We start from the raw sequence: 24,591 nt of genomic DNA on the forward strand, positions 1-24,591 counted from the left end.
GCATTTACGTAAGTAATTTCCCTCTACTGTTATTTACAAAACGGTAGTTTCTTATTTTAGAGTAGCTGTTTATGAAAATATTTCGCAAAATGTAAAGTTTTTCAACTGACGTCTTTCACATATTTACCTCAACAACACGAAGCCAGCAGGTGAGCAGGTTCAGTCGGCATTTGCAGGAGTTGTTGAGTACCTGTCAGTCATTTACGCTACTTAGGAGCGAGCCTTCACAGACATCAGAAATAAGTCCCTGCGACAACCGACGTTCTTCAACGTCAGTCTGAAATATTAAATCAGATAGCTGCTTTAAGGCTTCTCCGCAGATTGAGGTAACATGAGGTAACTCCACTTTTTATCTCGCTTGCAGTGAGGTCTCATTAAGTGCTTTACATGTATCGCACCCATTTACGAATTGTATTGAACGATGCGATACGTAAACCTCCCATGCAGAACACTTACGTCATGCCGATAGGTTGCTATTTTGCTTGCACGTTCATGAACGTGTTTAAGTGCCTAATATATACGTATTCCTTCCCTACTTCTACAGATCTCTTTGCCGAGTACTTTACACAGCGTTGGCAAAGAATGTCGTCACGTTTCCCATAGACTCATTATTTGCAGTTTGTTTTGAGAGAGTAAGACCTCCGATACGAACATACGGACACATGTCAACATGTACCACGCATTTGTCTATAGCGGCCAAACCTACTCTCTAAATAATCTGTTTGAAACTTAATCTTTAACAAAATGTTTGCAGCCAACAAAACTGTTGTACGTACCTCATGTTACCATCTATTTGTTGATAGTTGTGTCACACGAAGGCACGCAATTGTGGAAACAAATTCAGCTGCGGCGTTGTTCAAAAGGAAGGAGCAGTTTTCAAAGGTTTTTCTCTCGCAAGTTATAAGAGACACCAATACAACTCCATCGCTCGTAGATATAGAAAAGTTGGTAGTTTTGAACAGTCCTCGTAGAAGCTCGATTCAGAGCCACTATGGCGCTGTTGCTTGTGTGTAGGAAAATAGCGACACTACAGAAACGATCGTCTTGTGTGCTGAAGTTAGCAAATTACAGTCTATATTCGGCTGACACACGAGGGATTGCCTCGTCATAAGAAAGATTGTGATTGGCATCGAAAATTCGCAGAAGACGGTAGAAAATAGTAAAGGAAAATCGCGGGTCGACCACACAAAGCGGATGACAATGTCGAACGTGTGTGTGTGTGTGTGTGTGTGTGTGTGTGTGTGTGTGTGTGTGCGCGCGCGCGCGCATGATAAACCAATAACTCTCTCAACTAAAAGTATGGCAAGTTCCGAAACATCACCCTTCTCAGAAGTCCTACAAACTGCAGTTGTCGCTAGCACTGATTCTGACGGCCACTCCGAAAAGTATATAATTTGTACTGCAAGTCTAAAGGGCATGGCCGCGCGGGATTAGCCGAGCGGTCTCAGGCGCTCCAGTCATGGACTGTGCGGCTGGTCCCGGCGGAGGTTCGAGTCCTCCCTCGGGCATGGGTGTGTGTGTGTTTGTCCTTAGGATAATCCTTAGGATAATGTAGGGTAAGTAGCGTGTAAGATTAGGGACTGATGACCTTAGCAGTTAAGTCCCATAAGATCTCGCACACATTTGATTTTTTGAACATCTAAAGCACATGGAATAGTACAGTTATTCGGGTGAACCCACGTTTCGTCTTTCTTTTACAGTTAATCGCTATAAAGATAGATTTTAGTCAAGGAAAATTCGATGGTAATTATTGAACACGGAGGAGACTTGCCAAAGCTTGACGCCTTTTGTGCCATTTATCAAAACGAAGTTTATGGACTTTTTTTTTATTGAGAACACTGTCTCAGGCCTCTCGCATCTAGAGATTACACAAAATGATTCACTTCATCCCAGGTGGCGGTGTTATCTGAATGACAGCGTCCCAAGACCATGGACTGCGAGAAGAGGACGAGCAGAAGACAAATCTCATCGTCGGCGGCCTCCGAGGTCACCAAAACAGCCCCTCGCGATTTTTATCTGTGGGCGTGGTAAATGAAAGGCCGCGTTTTCAACCGCACCTATGCTGTGGATGGGAGGCTGCGTTGGACTGGCAGCGCCAGCAAGCAGCCATACACGTGTACTCTCCTGCGAACAGTCGTCCCTGCATCTCAACACATTTAGCGAGTCGCCGGGTCACGCTCCTCTTAGTTCCTCGCGGCATAGCCACAGTTTCAGGAGAAACACGAAAGCGGATTAACGTTCGTCAGCAGAATAAACGTAACAGAGTTTGGTAACTACCTGTACTAGCCCAACTAGTGACGTAATGTTACAAAGAAATGTAATTGACGTGACAGTGGTAAGCTTGGTAGCTGCTACGTATCGACAGAACAAACTGCAGGAGGGGTAGCGTGTTACAAACTTGTTCATAAAGTAGTCCGAAATAACACGCGAAGACGACGTGGCTGCCTGCTTTGCAGGAGGACTACCTAGGAGAGCAGCAGTGGGGACACACCAAGGAGGAGACGTATGGGGGAAGGGACAGAAAAGAAAAAGGAAGCAATGCTGACGGTGGACCGGAAAACATGGTGTGATGAAGTGCATGGAAGAGAACAGGGTAAACGGATAAAGGCAAATTACGTCATTAAAAGCGGAATAATAAAAATGAACGCACTCTCTTTTCTGTGTTGGTATTAAATAACTGCACATGTTTTGTAAAAGACTTCCCGTAACTTCTGTGCAATGACGAAAAACCCTATTTAGTTTTGAAGCTAATTCGTAGCTAATGTCGAGGTAGACATTCAAAATAGCGACATGGTTGATCCACTCATACAACATTGCTGATGTTAAATCAGTTCTGAATGGACGTAAACAATAAGGGAACCATACCTAAGAGTGCGTAGTTAATATGTACTGTTTGTGTTTTCCTTTTTTCGTTTATAAATGTATAGCCATGGTGTTCTTTTAATCATTGACAAAGGTCTTGTTAGGCACTTGTGGGTATTATTGTTTTGAAGAAGGTGTAGTTATCTACGCCGAAACCTAGGTTAACACTAGGTCCTTTTTTCGCAATCGAGGCGGGTTTCTAGTTTTTTTAATATATTAACCAACGATTTCTGACGCGCTGTGATGTTGAAGGTTCTTATTTCCGTGATTTCCCTAAATCGCTTCAGGCGAATGCCAGGATGGTTCCCTTAAAAGAGCACAACTGTCTTCCTACCCCATCCTTCCCTAAGCCGATGGGACCGATGATCTCACTCTTTGCTCCCCCCCCCCCCCCTCCCCCTAATCAACCAATCCTGAAGAGAAGCACAGTCTTTCGGGACGTTACCTGCCAGCTCTTTCGTACAGAACCAATGATTTCGAGCTCTGTAGACAGATGGTAGCACACGTCACACTTGAAAAAATATAAATGCAGTATGGTAGATTGCAAGACAGCCTTCCAAATCGCAATGAAGAGTTAAAGACTACTGCTCGCGTATTCTATATGTAACTTATGCAACAGAGCGCCCGAACTACATTAAGAAACCTGAAGAGTTATTCTTACCGGTTCCACTTCGGAAACACAGGATATCTACACACAACTTCTACGAGGTGTTTCTGATATCGCTCCGAACACAATTACGTCAGTGGCGAGCTGATCGGTTTCGTCAGCTGTCAGGAGCACAAGCTGCTCTTTGGGACTGCGCACTCTTTGGTACACTTACCCTACTTCGTTCATGAGAACAGGATTATCCACGAATCGTAATAAACAATCAAACAAAGCACATAAATTATGGGCCCAGTCCTCTTCTACATTAACATTTTAAAATAATCCGTAACTTCGCTGAAGCTTTTTGTCTGCTCATGTTGTTTCTACACAAGTTACAAATCATCTCTCTATCGCTTATCCAACTATTAAAAACATTTCGTGGAATTAGTGTCGAATGGGCTCTTAAGTGATTCGACAGACTGGTCAAAAACTTTAAAGTATGATTTTCTGAATAAGTGAGACGTTTTGATTTTAACGTTTCCATTATTACCTAGACCGCCTGTTTTGGAGTTTTGTGCTGACGTGGAATTTTATGTTCAGAGTGAAGATCAGAAACAGTTTGAGCCCTTTTATGTCAAATGTCCTCAAATTTAAAATCACGTGGATCAAAAAATTAGAACTGCTATGTTTTTCACACAATTCGATGACACATACATTGAAATTTTGTAATTTTGTGTTTAAAATTTCTACTCTATGAAGGACATCAATAAGTGTTATTAAAAGTAAAACATCCCTCCAACCTTTGCAAATAATCAAAGAATACTGATGCTTTGGCGCACACCCTACAACGACAGGGAAACTTAGCATACCTCACTGTTACGCATAGACAATCTTTTACTTTCCGAGTTCAGAAAGTCATGGACTAAAACAGAAGTAATATCTGGCGTTCCCCAACGAAGTTTTATAGGCCCTCTTCTGTTCCTTATCTACGAGGGCTATCCACAAAGTACATTAGGCTTTGGAATTAATAATAAATAAAGAATTGGAATTTTTTTTAATTATGTACAGATGAAAGCCACACTTAAATACTAGCCCTCGTATATAAACGATTTAGAAGACAGTGTGAGCAGCCATCTTCGGTTGTTTCCAGATAGTGCTGTTATTCACCGTCTTGTAAAGTCATCAGATGATCAAAATCAATTGCAAAACTATTTAGACAAGAATTCTCTACGGTGCGAAAACTATCAATTGAGTCTAAGTAATGAGAAGTCATCTGCTTGAGTACCAAAAGGAATCCCCTAAATAACATACGTATAAAGGCTGTAAATTCAACTAAATACTTAGGGATCACAATTAGGAATAACTTCAACTGGAAAGACGGCATAGATAATGTTTTGAGTAGAGCAAACCAAAGACTGCGATTTATTGGCTGAACACTGAGAAAATGCAACTACACTATACGTGTCCGACCTCTTCTGGAGTATTGCTGTACGGTGTGGGATCCGCATCACATAGGATCGACGCAGGACATCGAAAAAGTTCAAAGAGGGGCACCTACTTTTGTACTATCGCTAAACAGGGGGCAGTGTGCCACGGACATGATTCGTGAATTGGGTTCAAATGGCTCTGAGCACTATGGGACTCAACTGCTGTGGTCATTAGTCCCCTAGAACTTAGAACTACTTAAACCTAACTAACCTAGGGACATCACACACATCCATGCCCAAGGCAGGATTCGAACCTGCGACCGTAGCAGTCGCATCGTGAATTGGGACGGCATTCATTAAAACAAAGGCGTTTCTCGTTACGGCAGGACCTTCTCATGAAATTTTAGTCAATAACTTTCTCCTCAGAACGTGAAGATATTTTGTTGGCGGCCAACTAAGTGGGGAGAAATGATCATCATAATAAAATAAGAGAAAACAGAGCTCGCACAGAAAGATTTAAGCGTTTTTTCCCCGTGCTGTTACGAGAAAATAAATGGTTCAAATGGCTCTGACCACTATGAGACTTAACTTCTGAAGTCATCAGTCCCCTAGAACTTAGAACTAATTAAACCTAACTAACCTAAGGATATCACACACATCCATGCCCGAGACTGGATTCGAACCTGCGACCGTACCGGTCGCGCTGTTGCAGACTGTAGCGCCTAGAACCGCTCGGCCACCCCGGTCGGCTACGACAGTAGAGAAACAGCTTGAAGGTTGTCCGATGAACCCTCTGTCAGGCGCTTAATTGTGAAATTGCAGAGTTGTCATGTAACTGTAGGTGATATTCTTGACTCACTGCGACAGATTTCACTTGATAATACAATTATACGAGTATGAAAGAAACGACAAATATTTACGAATATTCTTATGCAACAGATGCACGGAAAAATCGACTAGCCCGGGCTAAAGACAGACATTGCCTAACGAAAAATAATTTCACTAATTCTGTTTATACAGTAGAACTGGCGCGCCCTGTGTCAGGGTTGAGTTGGGTTGGGTTGTTTGGGGGAAGAGACCAAACAGCGACGTCATCTGTCTCATCGGATTAGGGAAGCACGGGGAATGAAGTCGGCCGTGCCCTTTCAAAGGAGCCATACCGGCATTTGCCTGGAGCTATTTAGGGAAACCACGGAAAACCTAAATCAGGATGGCCAGATCTTTACGTTTCTGTGGCTCGTTACCTCGATGAACGCACGTGCCCGTACACTGGAACTGCTGGCCAAGTCAGAACGGACGCTACACCACGACTCGTAGCGATGTCATCGCTTGAGCAGGCTTTCGGCACATCAGCTTTCCCGAATGTGCGGCGGCGACCACACCAGAGTGTCAGGTTTTAATCGCCACAGCACGTTCGTGCTTCTGCTGCTGCTGCACTTCCCTTTTGGACAGCAGATCTGCCGAAGAAAATACGGCCGCTGTCCGGCGTGTTGGGGCACACGATCGCTTGGGAGAGCAGTAGGAGAGAACCCACGCTAATACGAATGTCCCGGTACGTCATCGTAACTGCAGTTAGCACGGCTCAGTCTATCTACGTTACGTCAAATCCAGAGTGGTTATTTTGCCCACTCTGAATTTTCTGAGTGGGTACAACTCCCCACTACACGCATAATAACCGCCGGCTCTCAGCGACCTCTGATATTCTGGGTTCCGTACAACAACAACAACAAAATGGTTCAAATGGCCCTGAGCACTATGGGACTAAACATCTGAGGTCATCAGTCCCCTAGAACTTAGAACTACTTAAACCTAACTAAGCTAAGGTCCCAGAATGAAATTTTCACTCTACAGCTGAATGTGCGCTGATATGAAACTTCCTGTCAGATTAAAACTGTGTGCCCGACCGAGATTCGAACTCGCGACCTTTGCCTTTCGCGGGCAAGTGCTCTACCATCTGAGCTACCGAAGCACGACTCACGACCGCTACTCACAGCTGGCAGAAGTAAAGCTGTGAGTACCGGGCGTGAGTCGTGCTTCGGTAGCTCAGATGGTGGAGCACTTGCCCGCGAAAGGCAAAGGTCCCCAGTTCGAATCTCGGTCGGGCACACAGTTTTAATAAGCTAAGGACATCACACAGATTTATGCCCGAGGCAGGATTCGAACCTGTGACCGTAGCGGTCGCGCGGTTTCAGACTGAAGCGCCTAGAACCGCTCGGCCTCATTGGGTGGCTCCGTACAACAGTCTCTAAAAGCTGGACCCTTGTAGGATCATTGTGTGTGTGTGTGTGTGTGTGTGTGTGTGTGTGTGTGTGTGTGTGTGTGTGTGTGTGTGTTTAAACCGTTCTTCTCAGGAACGGGTAGCAGGCGTGTGAAGTTGAAATTTGTCACGTATTCAAAGTCTACTGTCCCTTGGTGATGTAAAAAAAGTGACACATCTTAGTCAGTGCAATCAAAAGATACGGCCATTATGTCGCCTATATTCGAAAACTCACCCATCAAAACATTCAGGATGCTTCCCTTGTAAGGTGGCGGATTTTAGCACCTTATATGATATTTATTCAGAAGATAATATATGACAAGTACCACGCGGATAGAGACAGCCATTTGACGCAACGATACTAGTATCAACACATGAAGGTTAATACTGGTAAGTAAGATTTTGAAACCGTGCATATTACCATTGGGAAGGTGGCTTGGACGGACACAGAACGAGTTGTTTGTGATGCTTCACACGGCGGCTGCTTTGTCGGTTGAGTGGCGCTTGTGACCACAGGGGGTAATGGGGGAGGGCGTACTTGCGAGACAGAAAGAGACTGTTTCCCGCCGTTGCGGCTAATGGCACACAAATACGGCGCGCCCATGAAAGGTGGGAGATCCGCGCGAAATTTTAGAGTCCTGATTCGCCAAGAAACGCGTATGGATGGATGTGCGAGGAACGGCACAGTTTGGCGGAAACAAGATCGGGACTCTGGTGGTACTGGGCAGACTCTGAGGGTCTGCTCCGCAAGAGCTCTCACAGGCGACGACTGTCGTAGCCCACGTGCTGTTGTACGGTGCTGTTAGAGCAAACAGCTGGCAAAGCAGGGCACTGTAACTGGAAGTGCGTGCGCGTTCCACTAGCTCTGTGCTTGAGCTCTCTGATTCTGTGTCCGTCTAGGTGGAACTTCAGTAAAACAACTTGCGTGGCCAGTATTCACTTACGTAATTTAGGCAAAGGGACGATTAGGGATAGAGGCTCCATTGTGCCAATGGTAGGATACTTAGTTTAGGCAATTAATTTGATTGTAATGTTTTAGGTTAGCAATATTGCTCATCCTGTTTTTGATGAATAAATGCAAGATTTAATAACAGAATATAATCAGAGCATTATCCTTTCTGTAGATAGGAAACCACTAAGAGACGATGTAATGTATGGAGAGGGTTGTATGGGCGCACGACGGCAAGGTCTTTAGCGCCCGCTCAGTAACAGATTGAGACGGGTGTTAAGAAAAGACTCAGAACGTAAAACACAGGTAACAAGCTTTGAAAAATATGTGCCTACCCACACCGAAGCGTGGGACGAAGCATGCCGCCAGCAGTAAAACATGGACAACACAGGAAGAAAGTGGTAGAGGGAGCTAAAACAATATAGCAGGTGGAAGTGGCTGGCTGGCCGCAAGGAGGAGCCAGCCACTCTGCAGTACACTGAAACCTCCAGCTTAAAAGTTGAGGTCAGAGTCCATCACAAAACTTTAAAACCCTAGATACACACATCTCGTCGTTAGCTAAAACACAGGGGAGGTCCCCATCAACTTGTGTCTGTGCTCTTGACTCACGGTATAACATGCAGTCCGTTAAGATGTGGCGGACAGAGATGTGCACACCACAAGCATCACAAAACTGGGGATCCTCCCGCCGCAATAGAAAGCTATGTGTGAGAGGACAGTGCCCGATCCGAAGACGTGTGAGGGTCACTTCTTCCCGCCTGAGCAACCGGCGGGAGGAACGCCACGGCCGAGTTGTCGACTTCACCAACCGCAGTTTATTGGCCGTCGCCGCCAGCCGTTCTTCCTCGCACAATGCCATGCACTTCTCGTGGAGTGCAGAAATGACAGACTGCAAGGGAATAGGACACTTGACCACATCCTGCTCTCTGCAGGCCTCCTTGGCAGCCCGATCGGCCTGTTCATTGCCCCAGATGCCAACATGACCAGGCACCCAGCAGAAGGATACTTCGGTACCCCGCCGTTGGAGCACGTACAGCTGGTCATATATCAGCTGGACCATCTCCTCAGTTAGGTACAGATTCTGCAATGATTGTAAGGCACTAAGAGAATCGGAGCAGAGGAGAAATCGATTGCCCCGAACACTGATAGAATAAGAGTTTTATTAATGAAATATATTATCATATTTATTCGATACAAGCAATACTGGGGGTATATTCGCGCATTGAAAAAGAGCCGAGGGCAGGTAGCAGTAATGAAACAAGAAGTTTCATATTCATTATATCCCCGTACGTTGCACCCTCTGATTTAGAACCATGACATTTGCCAAGAAGCAAAGTTTCACACTGCAAAAAACTGGAAAAAATCCGAAAATCGTTGATTTGTAATTATACCACACGAAATTTTCTTTTTATTTTCGGACTGAATGTTCATCCGTCGGATAAGCCCCGTGTTTCTGAGGAAAGGGTGGGCTTATCAAGTTCAGATTTATGTCACATGCTGAGGTCTAAAGTTATTTGGCGGTTTAGTAAAGGTAGCCTTCTACGTCAATCAAACCAAAAGATACGGCCATTAATGTCAGATATTTTGATATTCGCAAACTCGCTCATTAAAACCTATAGGGTACCCGTCGACCTAGGATCATGAAGTTTGGCAAGAAGAAAGGTTTCACGGTGCAAGTAAAGAGAAAAACTCGTAATTTCTAATGTCTAATTATAGCACACGAAAACATTTTTTGCCATTTGTTGTCCGACTGTTTGCCTGTCGCTCTGACTGTTGAAAACCCTACTGCTCGGTAAGCGTTAGACGTATCAAGTGGAAATGTGTGCTACATACTGAGGTCGATAGCCCTTTGGTGGTGTAAAAATGTTAAGCTTCTGCGTTAATGGAACCAGTAGACAAGGCTATTTGTGTCACATATTTTTATATTAGCAAACTGGGTCATAAAAACGCAACGGGTACTTCCCTTGGCATAGAATCACGACATTTGGTAACAAGGAAGATTTCACAATATAACTGCAGGAAAAGAATCCGAAAATTATTAATTTGTAATTATACCACAGAAAAAGAATATTTATTTTGTCACTTGATATTCGACTTCGAACTTGAAATAAAAACTTTCTGGAGAGTGCAAGAATCCGCGGGACCGAAGAATGTCGTAACAGGAAAGACTCGCCGAGCTCCTCGATTCTCGGAATGGATGAACTGTCTGAAGAGATAATTGTTTTTACGGAGACTAGAAAAGTAACCTGAGGATGTGTGAGATGACGATCAGTTTGGCTTTAGGAAAGGTAAAGGCACGAGAGAGGCAGTTCTGACGTTGCGGTTGATAATATAAGTAAAACTACAGAAAAATGAACACACGTTCGTAGATTTATCGACCTGGAAAAAGCGTTCGATAATGTCAAATGGCAAGATTTCCAAATCGTGCCAAAACTAGGAACAAGCTATAGGGAAAGACGAGAAACCTACGAAATGGCTCAAATGGCTCTTGAGTACTATGGGACTTAGCATCTCAGGTCATCAGACCCCTAGAGCTCAGAAGTACTTAAGGACGCATCCATGTCCGAGTCAGAAATCGAACCTGCCACCGTAGCAGTCGAGCGGTTCCAGACTGTAGCGCCTAGAACCGCACGGGCGGCCGGGCAAGGTACAATATGCAGAAGAGAGAAGAGGGGATAATAAGACTGGACGACCAATGACGGAGTCCTCAGATTAAAAAGCGTGTACGATAGGAATGTAGTCTTTCGCCCCTGCTGTTCAATCTGTAGATCGAAGAAGCAATGACGGAAATAAAAGAAAGGTTCAGGAGTGAAATTAAAATTCAAGGTGAGAGGATATCAATGATAGGATTCGCTGATGGCATTGCTATCCTCAGAGATAGCGAACATAAATAGTAGGTTCTGTTGAATGGATTTAACGATTCAATGAGCAGAGTACATGGATTGAGAGTAAAGCGAAGAAAGATGAAATTAATGAGAAGTAGTAGAAATGATAATAGCGAGAAATTTAACATCAGGATTGGTGGTGGCAAAGTAGATGAGGTTAAGGAATTATGGTACCTAGGCAGCAAAAAACCCATGACGGACGGATCAAGGAGAACAAAAGCAGATTAGCACTAGCAAAAAGGGCGTTCCTGGCCAAGATAGATCTATTAGTATCGAACATAGTTGTTAGTTTAAGGAAGAAATTTCGGAGAATCTACGATTGAAGCACAGAATTTTATGGTAGTGAAACTTGGAGTGTGGGAAAACCGGAACAGAACAGAAACGAGGTAGTCGAGATGTGGTGCTACATACGAATGTTGAAACTTGAGTGGACTGATAAGAGTAAGGAATAAGGCTGTTCTGCGCAGAATCGGAGAGGAAAGGAATATATGGAAAACCGTGACAAGGAGAAGGGACAGGATGATAGGACAACTGTTAAGACATCAGATGGTACTAGAGGGAGCCACGGGGGGCAAAAACTGTACAGGACGGCAGAGATTGGAATACATCCAGCAGATTATTGAGGACGTAGGTTGTAAGCGCTACTCTGAGGTCGGCACAGGAGAGGAATTCGTGGCGCCTGCATCAAACCAGTCAGAAGACTGATGACTAAAAACTCGTAGCACGTCCCTTTCACGCACCTCCCCAACTTTTTCCGGTGCTGACGAACAGTTGCCTAGTACAGAACGCAACAGTACACTGCTGCCAGAAGAGGGGCGAGTTCTTTCGCGTACTCTGAAGAATCGGACTGGTCTCCCGTCAACTCCTACGACCTTCCGTCTGTTCACAGATTTCAATTGCTTTTCTATCCTATCGTCACTGCGATGGCAGCCGTTTTGTCGTTCGTGCGACAGCCGTGGACAAAACGAGCGAGACCCCTCGCCTTTTCGTTATGCTGATCCGCACACCTTTAAAGTCTGCTACACAGCATAACAGCAAGGCGACGAAGTGCTACCAACACACTATGCAGAGTCTTGAAATTGAAAACTATCCGAACTGTGTCAGACTATTTTCAATCATGTGTAATACTATATTAATGATGATTAGTGTGTTATACACAACACTCTAATTAGTATGAACTGCAGTAATAAAAATGAATTTCAGCTTATCCAGATAACATAACTGTTTTAGTAAGACAACGTACACCAGATCGCAACGAATTGGCAAAATATTATGCGCATTCGGCCCCTGAAACGGCCTGTGTCAACGTTCAGACCAGTCATACAGGATTACCGCTGCCGACAGAGGTACTGAGGGGCTGTGGCAACGCGGAAGGGATGTGACGGGACGGGAACATCGCTGTCAGGCCGCCGCCGCCGCCGCCGCCGCCGCCGCCATCGCTCACCTGTCCCTGCGTGAGCTGCTGCAGCCTCTCGTGGGCGGCGAGCCCTCGCCTGGGCCGCAGCAGCAGGTAGACGGCGGCGATGTCGGGGCAGCAGCGCACCAGCCTCTCCACCAGCACCTTGCCCACGAAGCCGGTGGCGCCCGTCACCAGCACGCAGCGCCCGGCGAAGAACTCGGCCACGCCCGGCCTGCCTGGCCGGTCCCCGGGGTTCGGAGCGCCGCAGCGACTGCCTTCCTCGCGATCACACATCGAGCCGGGACGCGGTTGCTAGAAAAGTACGCGTGTACTGCCAGAGAACTGCAACCGAGCGGAGACCACCGTGGTCGCAGAGAAACCGTGTGCGGTATTCCTTACGACACGAGAACAACCTGACTGATTTAAGCACTGAAACTACTCCAACAAATTTCACCGAAATTTCCAGGAATGTCGGTGCGCGTAGCTGACTAACGTCGCTGCAGGCCTCCTCGCCCTAGGGACGGACTCGTCAATTAGGCCGGATTACACAGGCGCTACAGAACGCGAACTGAGCGGTGTGCCCTCGTAGTTGGCAAGTAATGCCCTCACCGTTGCTGAGTTGTGCGGCATTGTTCTCGCAGCGCTTGAGTGTATGAGGGAGGGGGGGGGGGGGGGGGGGGGACGGTAGACATTGCTGGCGCGGGACCCAGTTGCACTGCAGCCGCTACACCGTCTGGTCCACTCAGCGAGAATTGTGCGCACGTCTGCCGACACACTGAGGGCCGAAAGCACCGACACACTTGCCAGCCGGCTTCCGAGAGAATGCACAGAACACGCGCGCTGCGAGCATTTCCAGACGCACGTGATGTGTCGCAATGTGACGGGGCACTTGTATGTGGCTATCCTCTGGTTGCACATACGCTAACGTCTCGTTCATCTACATCTACATCCATACTCCGCAAGCCACCTGACGGTGTGTGGCGGAGTGTACTTTCAGTATTTCTATCGGTTCTCCCTTCTATTCCAGTCTCGTTCGTGGAAAGAAGCATTGTCGGTATGCCTCCGTGAGAGCTCTAATCTCTCTGATTTTATCCTCACGGTCTCTTCGCGAGATATACGTAGCAGGGAGCAATATACTGCTTAACTCTTCGGTGAAGGTATGTTCTCGAAACTTTAACAAAAGCCCGTACCGAGCTACTGAGCGTCTCTCCTGCAGAGTCTTCCACTGGAGTTTATCTATCATCTCCGTACCGCTTTCGCGATTACTAAATGATCCTGTAACGAAGCGCGCTGCTCTCCGTTGGATCTTCTCTATCTCTTCTATCAACCTCATCTGGTACGGATCCCACACTGGAGAGCAATATTCAAGCAGTGGGCGAACAAGTGTACTGTAACCTACTTCCTTTGTTTTCGGATTGCATTTCCTGAGGATTCTTCCAATGAATCTGTCTGGCATCTGCTTTACCGACGATCAACTTTATATGATCATTCCATTTTAAATCACTCCTTATGCCTACACCCAGGTAATTTATGGGAATAACTGCTTCCAGTTGCTGACCTGCTATATTGGAGCTAAATGATTAAGGATCTTTCTTTCTATGTATTCGCAGCACATTACACTTTTCTCCATAGAGATTGTTGTCATTCCTTGCACCATGCGTCAATTCGTTGCAGATACTCCTACATTTCAGTACAATTTTCCATTGTTACAACCTCTCGATATACCTGCGACATCTACACGTGCAACGTGAAGGTATACAGTAACAGAAAAAGAAATAATATCACGTTCTTCCTTTCCAATGGGAACTCACTCGGCTGGAAACCCGACAGACTCACTCGCATTTAGGTCAACAACATCATAAGAAGCACGAATGTTCCAATAAACGAACGGTCACAACCTGGCCGTTTGGGAGAGCTACATCTACGTGACTGCTCTGTGGTCCAAGCTAAGTGCTAGGCAGAGGGTTCCTCGAGCCACCATCACGCCGTTTATCTACCGTTGCACTCTCGAACAGCACCTGGGAAAAATGTGCACTTAAATATTTCCGTGCGGGCTCTGATTTCTGTTATTTTGTTACGATGGTGTTCTATCCTCTTGTAGGTGCGAGCCAACAAAGTATTATCCAATTCGGACGAGAAAATTGTGACCTGCCCACTATATTTGTTCTGCATGAAATTTAGCCCGACTTTACCTCCCATCCTATAAAAACTATGTATTCACAAACTGTTATCTAGTTTACACTCGTATCCTAACCTTTCACTAAACAGATCCTAATTTGAACTGAACTGATCTGTATGCAGCTTGTCTTTGTATTAATGCGCAACAGAATTAAAACAGTTATCTGGCACTAATCAAAATTTCCACTTACCTCGCCTCTTAACAACAGTTTCAGACTTCTCGAAACCACAACAAGCAGGTAGCGGCTAAGCTAGAGTTCTGTTTCTGAACACGTTTTCAAACTGTTGCTTCTAGTAATGCTTCGTGACAAGCAGTGGGCAGAGTAACTATTCCTATGAAATGATATTCCAACGGAACGGTTTTAGAATGAAGTAGATATATTCAAAAGACTAATACTTCGGGAGATCTTCACGCATAACATTGGTCTGGACAATGCTCTGCTTAACAAAGTGAACAATGATTTTAAAAACCAAACAGTTTAATCGTTTAATATGTTAATGCATGACTCAGAAAAGTGGGGTGGTCTTTCTCCCGGCTCTCAGAAAGTTAACTAGCTCACAATAACCATTACGACAAATTATGTGCGCAGGTCTGCAGTCTCACCTCAAACGTCTCTACAAAAACAATAGCAATATTCAAACTTTATACTCCTTTCACGTTTCATTGTATAAATCACATTCATCCTCGCTGTCCTTTCTTCATCTAACAGATACAACAACAAGTCCACCCAACACTACTAAATACGTCTATCAGCTACCATACTGCAACTGGTAATGCGCAGAGGCAAAGATTGTGCCACGACAACACCAACGATTAATTAGGCGTAATAATGATTGCCACCGCAGTTCGTATGTCATATCCTTGACACTCTCCCCCACACATCCCCACCCCCTCCTCCCCCATTTCCCGACAATACAAAACGAGCTGCCGTTCTCTGAACAGTTTCGATGTCCTCCGTCAAGTCTACCTGGTTAAGTATCTCATACAACGCAGCAGTACTCAAAAGAGGACGGACAAGGCAGTCTCTTCAGTGCACTTGTCGAGTCTTTTAAGTGATCTCCCAGTGGAACGCAGTCTTCGGTTCGCGTGGCTCACAACACTATTTCTGTGATCGTTCCAATTTAAGGTGTTCGTATTTATAATACGTAGGAGCCTAGTTGTATTGACGGCCCCTACATCTGTACGATTTATCCTATACACAAAATTTAACACATTCCAATTAGTAGTATTGACGGCACATTTGTTTTTGTTTAGAGTTAATTGCCTCGTCCCCTACTACACTAATTCTTCTGTAAATCATTTTGCAATTAGTTTTGATCTTCTAGTAACTTTACTACACGGTAGACGAGAGCATCATAAACAAATAGTCCAAAGAGAGCTACTCAGATTGTTTCTTGATTCGTTTACTGGGTTGACAATATGAAAAAATAAAACGAAACTTAGTTACAAACTACGACGTGTACACACTTTATTCAACATGTAAACGTCACCACAGATACTCATGTTTAGGTTGTGGCACGTTCGATATCCCTGCCATCATTGGCGATGATGTAGCGCAGACGAATAGCGAAATTCTGCATGACTCGCTGAAGTGTCGGATCATCCATGGTGTCGGTGACCTGAATGCCTGTTTTCAGCTCAGTAATGGTTTTGGGGTTACTGCTGTGCACCTTGTCTTTAATACAGCCCAACAAAAAGGAGTCGGATCTGTTCAGATCATGAGAACATGGCGGTCGATCGATGCCCATGCCAGTGGCCTCTGGGTACCCCAGAGCCAGAATGCGGTCCCCAAAGTGCTCCTCCAGGACACCAGACATTCTCCTACGTCGATGGGGTCGAGCTCCGTCTTGCACGAACCACATGTTGTGTAAATCAGGGTCACTTTGGATGATGGGGACGAAATCATCTTCCAAAACCTTCACATACCGTTGGGTAGTCAGCGTGCCATCAAGGAATGTCGCACCTATTATTCCGTGACTGGACACTGCACACCACACAGTCACCCATTGAGGGTGCTTATTGACGAACCCTTCCAAATGAAAGTGGGCTTCGTCGCTAAACCAAACCATGCACTCGCATACTAATTCCCATCATGCCCCGGGGCCAACCTTGCAGTTTGAACGTCCTAACGCAAACCGTTCACACGTTATGACGATTTTATTTGATATAGTTCAATAATTCTCACCCTATATATATCTACGACTTTCCGTCACTTACTACGAACTGTGACCTTTCTGACAGGAAATCACAAATCCAGTCGCACAACTGAGACCACAGCCCTTAAGCACGCAATTTGATTAGACGCTGCTTCCGAGGAACGGTGTCAAAAGCTTTCTGGCAACAGAGAAATATGGAATGTATCTGACATCGCCTGTCGGTAGCGCTCATTACTTCGTGTGAAGAAAAAGCCAGTTGTGCTTCAGAAGAACGATGATTGTATATGAGTAGTTACGACCCTCATTGACTTCAGTATGAAATACGTCTTGTTAGTACAAATGTGTTTGAAATGCAGACGTTTCAGTTTAGTGTCCGTCTAAAGTAACTGGTCCCCAATTTCACCCCTGGCCGTTCGTTCGGTGGTACATGAATGGTATGGCACCGGCACATTTTGCTGCCGATGTATGGCGACATGTAAGTCTCATATGTTGACCAAGATGGACAGGATGAGCGGGGCTTGCACTCTTGGCCAACAAGGTCACCTTCGCTCAATGTTTCAGATTTTTCTGTGTTGTGTCATCTCGAAAGTAAAGTGTGCAACACCTACGTTGAAAAGCTTGAAGAACTGGAACATCGGGCTGCACTGGGTTATCAAGGTTTATGGGATAATCCGGAGATTGTTTAGAAGCTTCCTTAACTCGGGACACAAACGAGTGCAGCATCGCATCCAAATGTGAAGACGAAGCGTTTAACAGGAACGTGCGTACAGCAGATGGTAACACGTAACGTGCTGAAGGAGTATTTTAGTAGATGATGTTAAGGTTAGCCGTCAATGAAATCTGAGCACACATTAGATGGGAACTCAATCACAAGTTTGTATTTTAGATACATTTGCTGTAGCTAGCACAATATTTAATACCGACGTCAGTGGAGACTTATTCGCCATTACCTCGCGATCGGCTCATTTGAGGCCCCTGTGTTTATTGTAACTGTTTTGCTTCTGTTGTCATACCCTTTCAGCCGTGTCAGTTTACGGTTTTGATTGTTATGCACCGTGTAGCTCATTCCTCAAACCACTGAACTGTTCGTTGTGAAGGATAGTTGCTACCAACATGGTCGATTTCTGTGTTGGTCCGTTCGAGTATCAAGCGAGGCGGAAACAGACTCTCGAAATTCCTCTATACACGTCCATCATCTGTACCTGAGATACACAGTACTGGTAAACTCTTCCTAGAACACCGGTTTTCTAAACTTACGGAAGACTGTTTCACAACATCGACGTCGCTTTTCTTTTTAAGCCATTCATTTAACTTCCACGAGGATGTCCGTCGCACTCTCGTATAAGCACTTCTGTTACACATTTATGTCGGCTTCACCTACATATTACGACCCAACCAGACCAGCATGTGCCTCATTTTGTTGCATATCTGTTCTCATGTCCACTTTAGGGCTTCATGCGCTACAGCGTTCCCCTAGAATCGGTCAAACTAGCGTCTTGTAGGCGATTTGCAACAGAGATGTTGTGCAGTTTGCTGCAAGCTTTTCAGTAAATCCGAGCCTCTCATTCACTTTACGTAATGCAGAATTTACGTACATGCCTCATTTCTTAGATGGGTGTTAGTAGTATCCCGAAGTAGGTTCGACGTGCTCAATACGTTCAGCCGCTTATCTCGTGCTATACTGCGCCTTTAGAGATTTTATTTCTCTCTTCTAAAGGCACCGACTTCCATAAGCCACAGTTAAAGCGAGCTGCCTTTCATTAAATCTTATGCAAATTTTGTTCAAGCATTCTTCCCTTCTCTACAGTCGTCCAAGGCACGTACTTCCCTACAGGGACTCAGCGATCTATCTGATGATGCAGCTCTCGGAAATCTTTTGTATATATTGTGGAACCTTCAATTCGGACAACGCGGCCGGTGCACTTGAAGCCCCGCGCGGGGAGGAAATCCGCACCGGAGTTTTTGAGCTGACTGCCATTGATTCAGGAGTTGACCATCAGATGGCACTTTTGTCTTGCTGTAACTTACTGCCCCCCCCCCCCCCCCCATCCATGACCCCATGAACCATGGACCTTGCCGTTGGTGGGGAGGCTTGCGTACCTCAGCGATACAGATAGCCGTACCGTAGGTGCAACCACAACGGAGGGGTATCTGTTGAGAGGCCAGACAAACGTGTGCTTCCTGAAGAGGGGCAGCAGCCTTTTCGGTAGTTGCAGGGGGAACAGTCTGGATGACTGACTGATCTGGCCTTGCAACACTAACCAAAACGGCCTTGCTGTGCTGGTACTGCGAACGGCTGAAAGCAAGGGGAAACTACGACCGTAATTATTTCCCAAGAGCATGCAGCTTTACTGTATGGTTAAATGATGATGGCGTCCTCTTGGGTAAAATATTCCGGAGGTAAAATAGTCCCCCATTCGCATCTCCGAGCAGGGAATACTCAAGAGGATGTCGTTATCAGGAGTCCTACGGATCGGAGCGTGGAATATCAGATCCCTTAATCGGGCAGGTAGGTTGGAAACTTAAAAAGGGAGATGAGTAGATTAAAGTTAGATATAGTGAGAATTAGTGAAATTCGGTGGCGGGAGGAACAAGACTTCTGGTCAGGTGAATGTAGGGTTATAAACACAAAATCAAATAGGGTAATGCAGGAGTGGGTTTAATAATGAATAAAAAAAAATAGGAGCACGGGTAAGCTACTACGAACAGCATAGCGAAAGCTTTATTGTAGCGAAGATAGACACGAAACCCACGTATACCACAGTAGAGCAAGTTTATATGCCAATTAGCTCCGCAGATGACGAAGAGATTGAAGAAATGTATAATGAGATAAATAATTCAGATATGGAAGGGAGACGAAAATTTAATAGTCATGGGAGACTGGAATTCGATAGTAGGAAAAGGAAGAGAAGGAAATGTAGTAGGTGAATATGGAATGGGGATAAGAAATGAAAGGGGCAGCCACCTCGCAGAATTTTGCACAGAGCATATTTATCATAGCTAACACTTAGTTCGAGAATTATGAACGATGGTTGTATACGTGAAAAAGTTCTGGAGACACTGGATGGTTTCAGGTAGATTATATAATGGTAAGACAGATTTAGGAACCTGGTTTTATATTGTAAGATATTTTCAAGGGCAGATGTGGACCCTGACCATAACCTATTGGTTATGAACTGTAGATTAAAACTGAAGAAACTGCAATAAGGCTGTAATTTAAGGAGATGGGACCTGGATAAACGTAAAGAACCAGAGGTTGTACAGAGTTTTAGAGAGAGCATTAGGCAACGATTGCCAAGTACGGGGAAAGAAATACAGTAGAAAAAAAATGGGTAGCTTTGGGAGATAAAACAGTGAAGGCAGCAGAGGATCAAGTGGATAAAAATGCGAAGGCTAGTATAAATCCTTGTGGCTCAAGGCCATTAAAAACTTTGTAGTTATTCAATTAACCAATTTCTTATATCCATGTTTGTGTGTGTGTGTAACTTGCATGACTGTCCTCTTTAAAGATATGCATTTCTCTTCAACGGAACTTCATACCGAGATGTTCATTATCGCCGAATCTACAGCTCCAGAGAATTTCTCAGCCTACCTAAGTACTTTAGTATGGCAGTTCTTGGCACATTGATTCTTTACTCGGTGAATTTCAGAGCTACTGTTAATGTGTTCACTACTTCAGCGCCATCGTTTCAAAAACGAAAGCTGCGAATTTGGGCATATTTAATATTAGGGATATCATGTTTTCAAATAATTTTAAATCTCATGGCATTATTTGATCCCTATAATTTCGCTCTCAGAAAAAAATAACGCACCACGAAGGAATTATCCGAATGCCACAGAACTTGGTAGATGTGATGTAGATATACAGACAAACAAATAATTACAAATTCAGAAAAATTGATCATTTGTTTAAGAAAAAGAGCTTCTCAAACTGAGTGAATCAGTAACACGTTGGTGTCATTCGGCTTGGATATTTTTTAGAGCTGTTGCATGTCCTCCTGAGAGACACCTTGCCTAATTGTCCAATGTGAGCGTTACACTGTCGGAATTCGCGGATGGTTGGAGGGCGATGGCCGTAACGCTGCAAACGCTCAGAATTGCGGTGGAGATCCAACAACTTTGCTGGCGGAGGTAGGGTTTGGCAAGCTCGATGATAAGCAGTGGAAACTCTCTGCGTGTGCAGGCGGGCATCAACTTGCTGAAATGTGAGCCCAGGATGAAGCATTATGGGCAGGACACTTCACTCAACTCGCAATTTTGACGATATATAGCGCTATTGGACAGAATTTGGCTCAATAATCCCTCAGGAAGAAATCTATCAACTCCACCAATCAGTGGCAAGCCGAATAACCGATTTCATGTAGGCCAGAGGTGGACCAATGGATTTGCTCCAGTTATGAAGCTCTTTCTCTGGAATAACTCATCCAATGTTTCTGAAATTGTAATCACTTGTCTATATGTAGATGTACATCACATTTACGGATTTCCATCCATTCGGGCAATTTCTTCGTGGTGCGTCGCTTTCATTGTCGCACAAGGGAAGTGTGTCGACTCGACCTCGTATTTTGTTACGAAAAGAACTGATGTGCAGCAGTCTACCTCATTGGAAAATTCGGGCCGTTGTGCAAATACCACGCAGGTACGGCCCCCTCAACTTGCAGCGGGCTCGCGCTTCTTGTCGCGCGCCCCGCTTCACTTCGGCCGCGTAATGCCCCAAAGCGACAGCACTGTGCAGCGAAGCCCCAAAAAAATGTGAAACCTGGAGAGCTAGCTAGGGAAGTGCAGGAGGCAATAATGGTACCAAATGCAGCCTATATAGTATAATTCTTACAAGAGTGCTCCGCTTTAATAGTGTCAGCTTCACACGTTGCAGGCTTTCAAATAATAAATGACGAAGTGAGGGTGTGGTGTGACCCTCAACTACGTACCCTCTCACTCAGTGATGAAATATTAAAAGTTTTGGTTGGTTACGTTGTCTAGGGGCTGGGATACGTAGTTGTCGCATTACGTGCCAAACACTGCTGAGTCTACAGTACACAATATGAATATACACATAAATCGAATGGTTGAAGGTTCGTATCACTCGGCAATCGCGAATTTTATAAATGAAAGATTGCAATTAAATAAAATCTGCAGGACCATATTAACGACTTTACATAATGAGTACAATAGTAGAAGTACTTTTGAGAATGCGGTATATTTTTGCAAAACACTTATTGGTGTCGATGGTTCAGCAATTAAGTAATAATAATAATAATAATAATAATGGCGTGTGCCTGGTGCAAGTCTTTCGATCTGGCGCCACTCCGGCGACTCCCGCGTCGATGGGGATGAAATGATGATGATTAGGACAACACAACACCCAGTCCCTGAGCGGAGAAAATCTCCGACCCAGCCGGGAATCGAACCCGGGCCCTTAGGATTGACAGTTTGTCGCGCTGACCACTTATATATATATATATATATATATATATATATATAATCGTTGTATCTGCTCGGGGCGGACGTCGTAAGAGATCCGATGAAGTTCGTTGATGATTGGTTAACTCAGTTTTGTTATTACAGAGAGCAGCTAGCCCTCTGACGGAACACGCTGAGCTACCGTGCCGGCGACTGCTCAGCTACCGGGGGCGGACAGCAATTAAATAAAATATAAGTTGAATAACAGGGAACAATAGATTCCTACTGCACGTAATTAGCTATGAACAACAACATAGCTAGCGAGATATTCAGTTCTAAACGCGCACTACGTCTTCACTGTGGAAGCCACGGAAATGACGCAAGTGCACAAGTCAGCACACCGAAGTATTTCTATCAAACCGCTCCACACTCTCAAAGTATCTCCCGCGAACGTCCGTCTGTCGCGCCGTACTGTCCCGGACTCTCCGTGTCCTGTGCGCCTGTCAACAAAATGGTTCAAATGGCTCTGAGCACTATAGGTCTTAACTTCTGAGGTCATCAGTCGCATAGAACTTGGAACTACTTAAGCCCAACAAACCTAAGGACATCACATACATCCGTGCCCGAGGCAGGATTCGAACCTGCGACCGTAGTGGTCGCGCAGTTCCAGACTGTAGCGCCTAGAACCGCTCGGCCACCAGCGGACGGCTGTGCGACTGTCCTGACGCCGCACCGTTCAGAACTCCACCTCCATTCACTTCGGTAGCCGCCTCCCTTAGTAACGAGGGCTGTGATTGGCGACAGCGCTCTCATCACGTCTTCAAGCCAGTGCACACTCACAAACATTTTGAAACACTTTCGAAATACTGGATTCACATTTAAATAACTTCAAATTAAATAAATATTCCCACGGCTGGACCATAAACACGCTCTAACACACATTACTAAATATATAAACAAATTAAATAAACATACATCAAAGGAATAGCAACAAAAGGTAGGCCAGTAGTCTAATGTCTCTGTGCTTTCTAAAATACAGTAAATATTTGACCAATGCCACATGAATAGCATATATCGGATATAAACAAAGGCTTAGATGAATAAATACTCATGACCTGACGCGATCGATAGTAATCGGCCACTTTGACCTCCGATAACTCATGTACTCTTCAAGTTATATGCCTATAATTTATACCAGTTTAGGTTTACACTAATAGCTTTCTAAAGACACGTCGATCGACGAAATCGGATGAACCGTTTAGATTTTGTAAATTCGTTTCTGTGTGTTACTTGTATAATTCACTGTCAGATACTAAACTTCATGTAATGAAGACATTGAAAATCTGATTCCACCATCACAATCGTGGTGCGAATAATAGTAATGCACGTGTTTCTTTTTGAGGTGGTATCATTCATCTGGCTGCTGTTAATTTCTATGAGAACTGAACTGTCTGCCATGATGGTTCCACAAAGTCCGCCATGTTCGGCACTCTCGGCATACAAGTCTCTTTCATCGACCCAGCGTCACCAAGGAATCCCCAGCCACGTGCTCAGGCTGGGTGCCTATTCTGTATCTTTCCGCCATTGTGCCTATCGTTTCGGTACTCAAGACCACCGAACGGTCTAGTACTCGAATTAGAGTCCCATCATTATTCAGTACGCATTTCGGTAGCGATACCTTTCGGATCTAGAGAACCGAAGCGCCGTTGTCGGTTCGCGTCGCGTCGCGCAAATCAATCAAAAGCGAGCGGCCGCACAGCGCCACCAACACAAAGCGGCTAGCAGGCGACACAGGCGCGCTAAAACCGCTAAATATGTTTAAAACAACAAGTTACAGGCGTACATGAACCACAGCTCACCGGTCGACAGGGCCACACCGAAATCCAAAACCTCTCGGTACAATTGTCGTAAGATCGGTGGGAGAACCGTTCGGTAACAGGTCTCAGAAGCTTACCGAGTAGGATATTTCGATAAAGAACCGGAAATGACGTCACTACCGAGACTAACCCACTACCCCTCTTGCCCGCCTAACGCTCGGCACCGCGTGTTTGCTGCCGGGCCCCGGCTGGCCGAGCGGCCCGTGCAGTCACGCTAACTCAGAATACTTCCAGGGCGCCTCAACTCGCCCGTAACCTCACAACGCCCAAGAAATTAACCCGCATCGATGACATTCATAATGAAATTACGCTACAGTACATACTGAAAAACGGTCTCGTTCCTTTCTGCTGCTGTTATGAGTAGCAATATAAAAACTTTCATAGCAAAGGGATCTTTTGACACCAGCTACGCGTCTGAAATCATGCACTTCGACGTAATGAACATAGCACTTCACCAGCGTCAAAGAAGTATTTCACTGGATGTCCACAGTATTCTGGCCTGTCACTGGTGTGGCCGCTTCGGCACCACTCGTACGAGTACTGGAAGACTTGCCTAAACACCGATGCGCATAACTGCCCGTGAAGAAACGGTGTTCCGCTTATAACAGCCCCCG

At 45.1% G+C, this 24,591-nt stretch overlaps 1 protein-coding gene across 1 annotated transcript; it reads right to left on the reverse strand.

Annotated features, from left to right (window-relative positions):
• Positions 1-12,284: 12,284 nt before the first annotated feature.
• LOC126285264 (fatty acyl-CoA reductase 1-like) lies at positions 12,285-12,659 on the reverse strand. The gene has a single exon (XM_049984555.1). The coding sequence runs from the start codon at positions 12,657-12,659 to the stop codon at positions 12,285-12,287; it is 375 nt and encodes a 124-aa protein (XP_049840512.1).
• Positions 12,660-24,591: the final 11,932 nt, after the last annotated feature.

The sequence above is a fragment of the Schistocerca gregaria genome, chromosome 8 (genome assembly GCF_023897955.1).
Source record: "Schistocerca gregaria isolate iqSchGreg1 chromosome 8, iqSchGreg1.2, whole genome shotgun sequence".
NCBI classification, from domain to species: domain Eukaryota; kingdom Metazoa; phylum Arthropoda; class Insecta; order Orthoptera; family Acrididae; genus Schistocerca; species Schistocerca gregaria.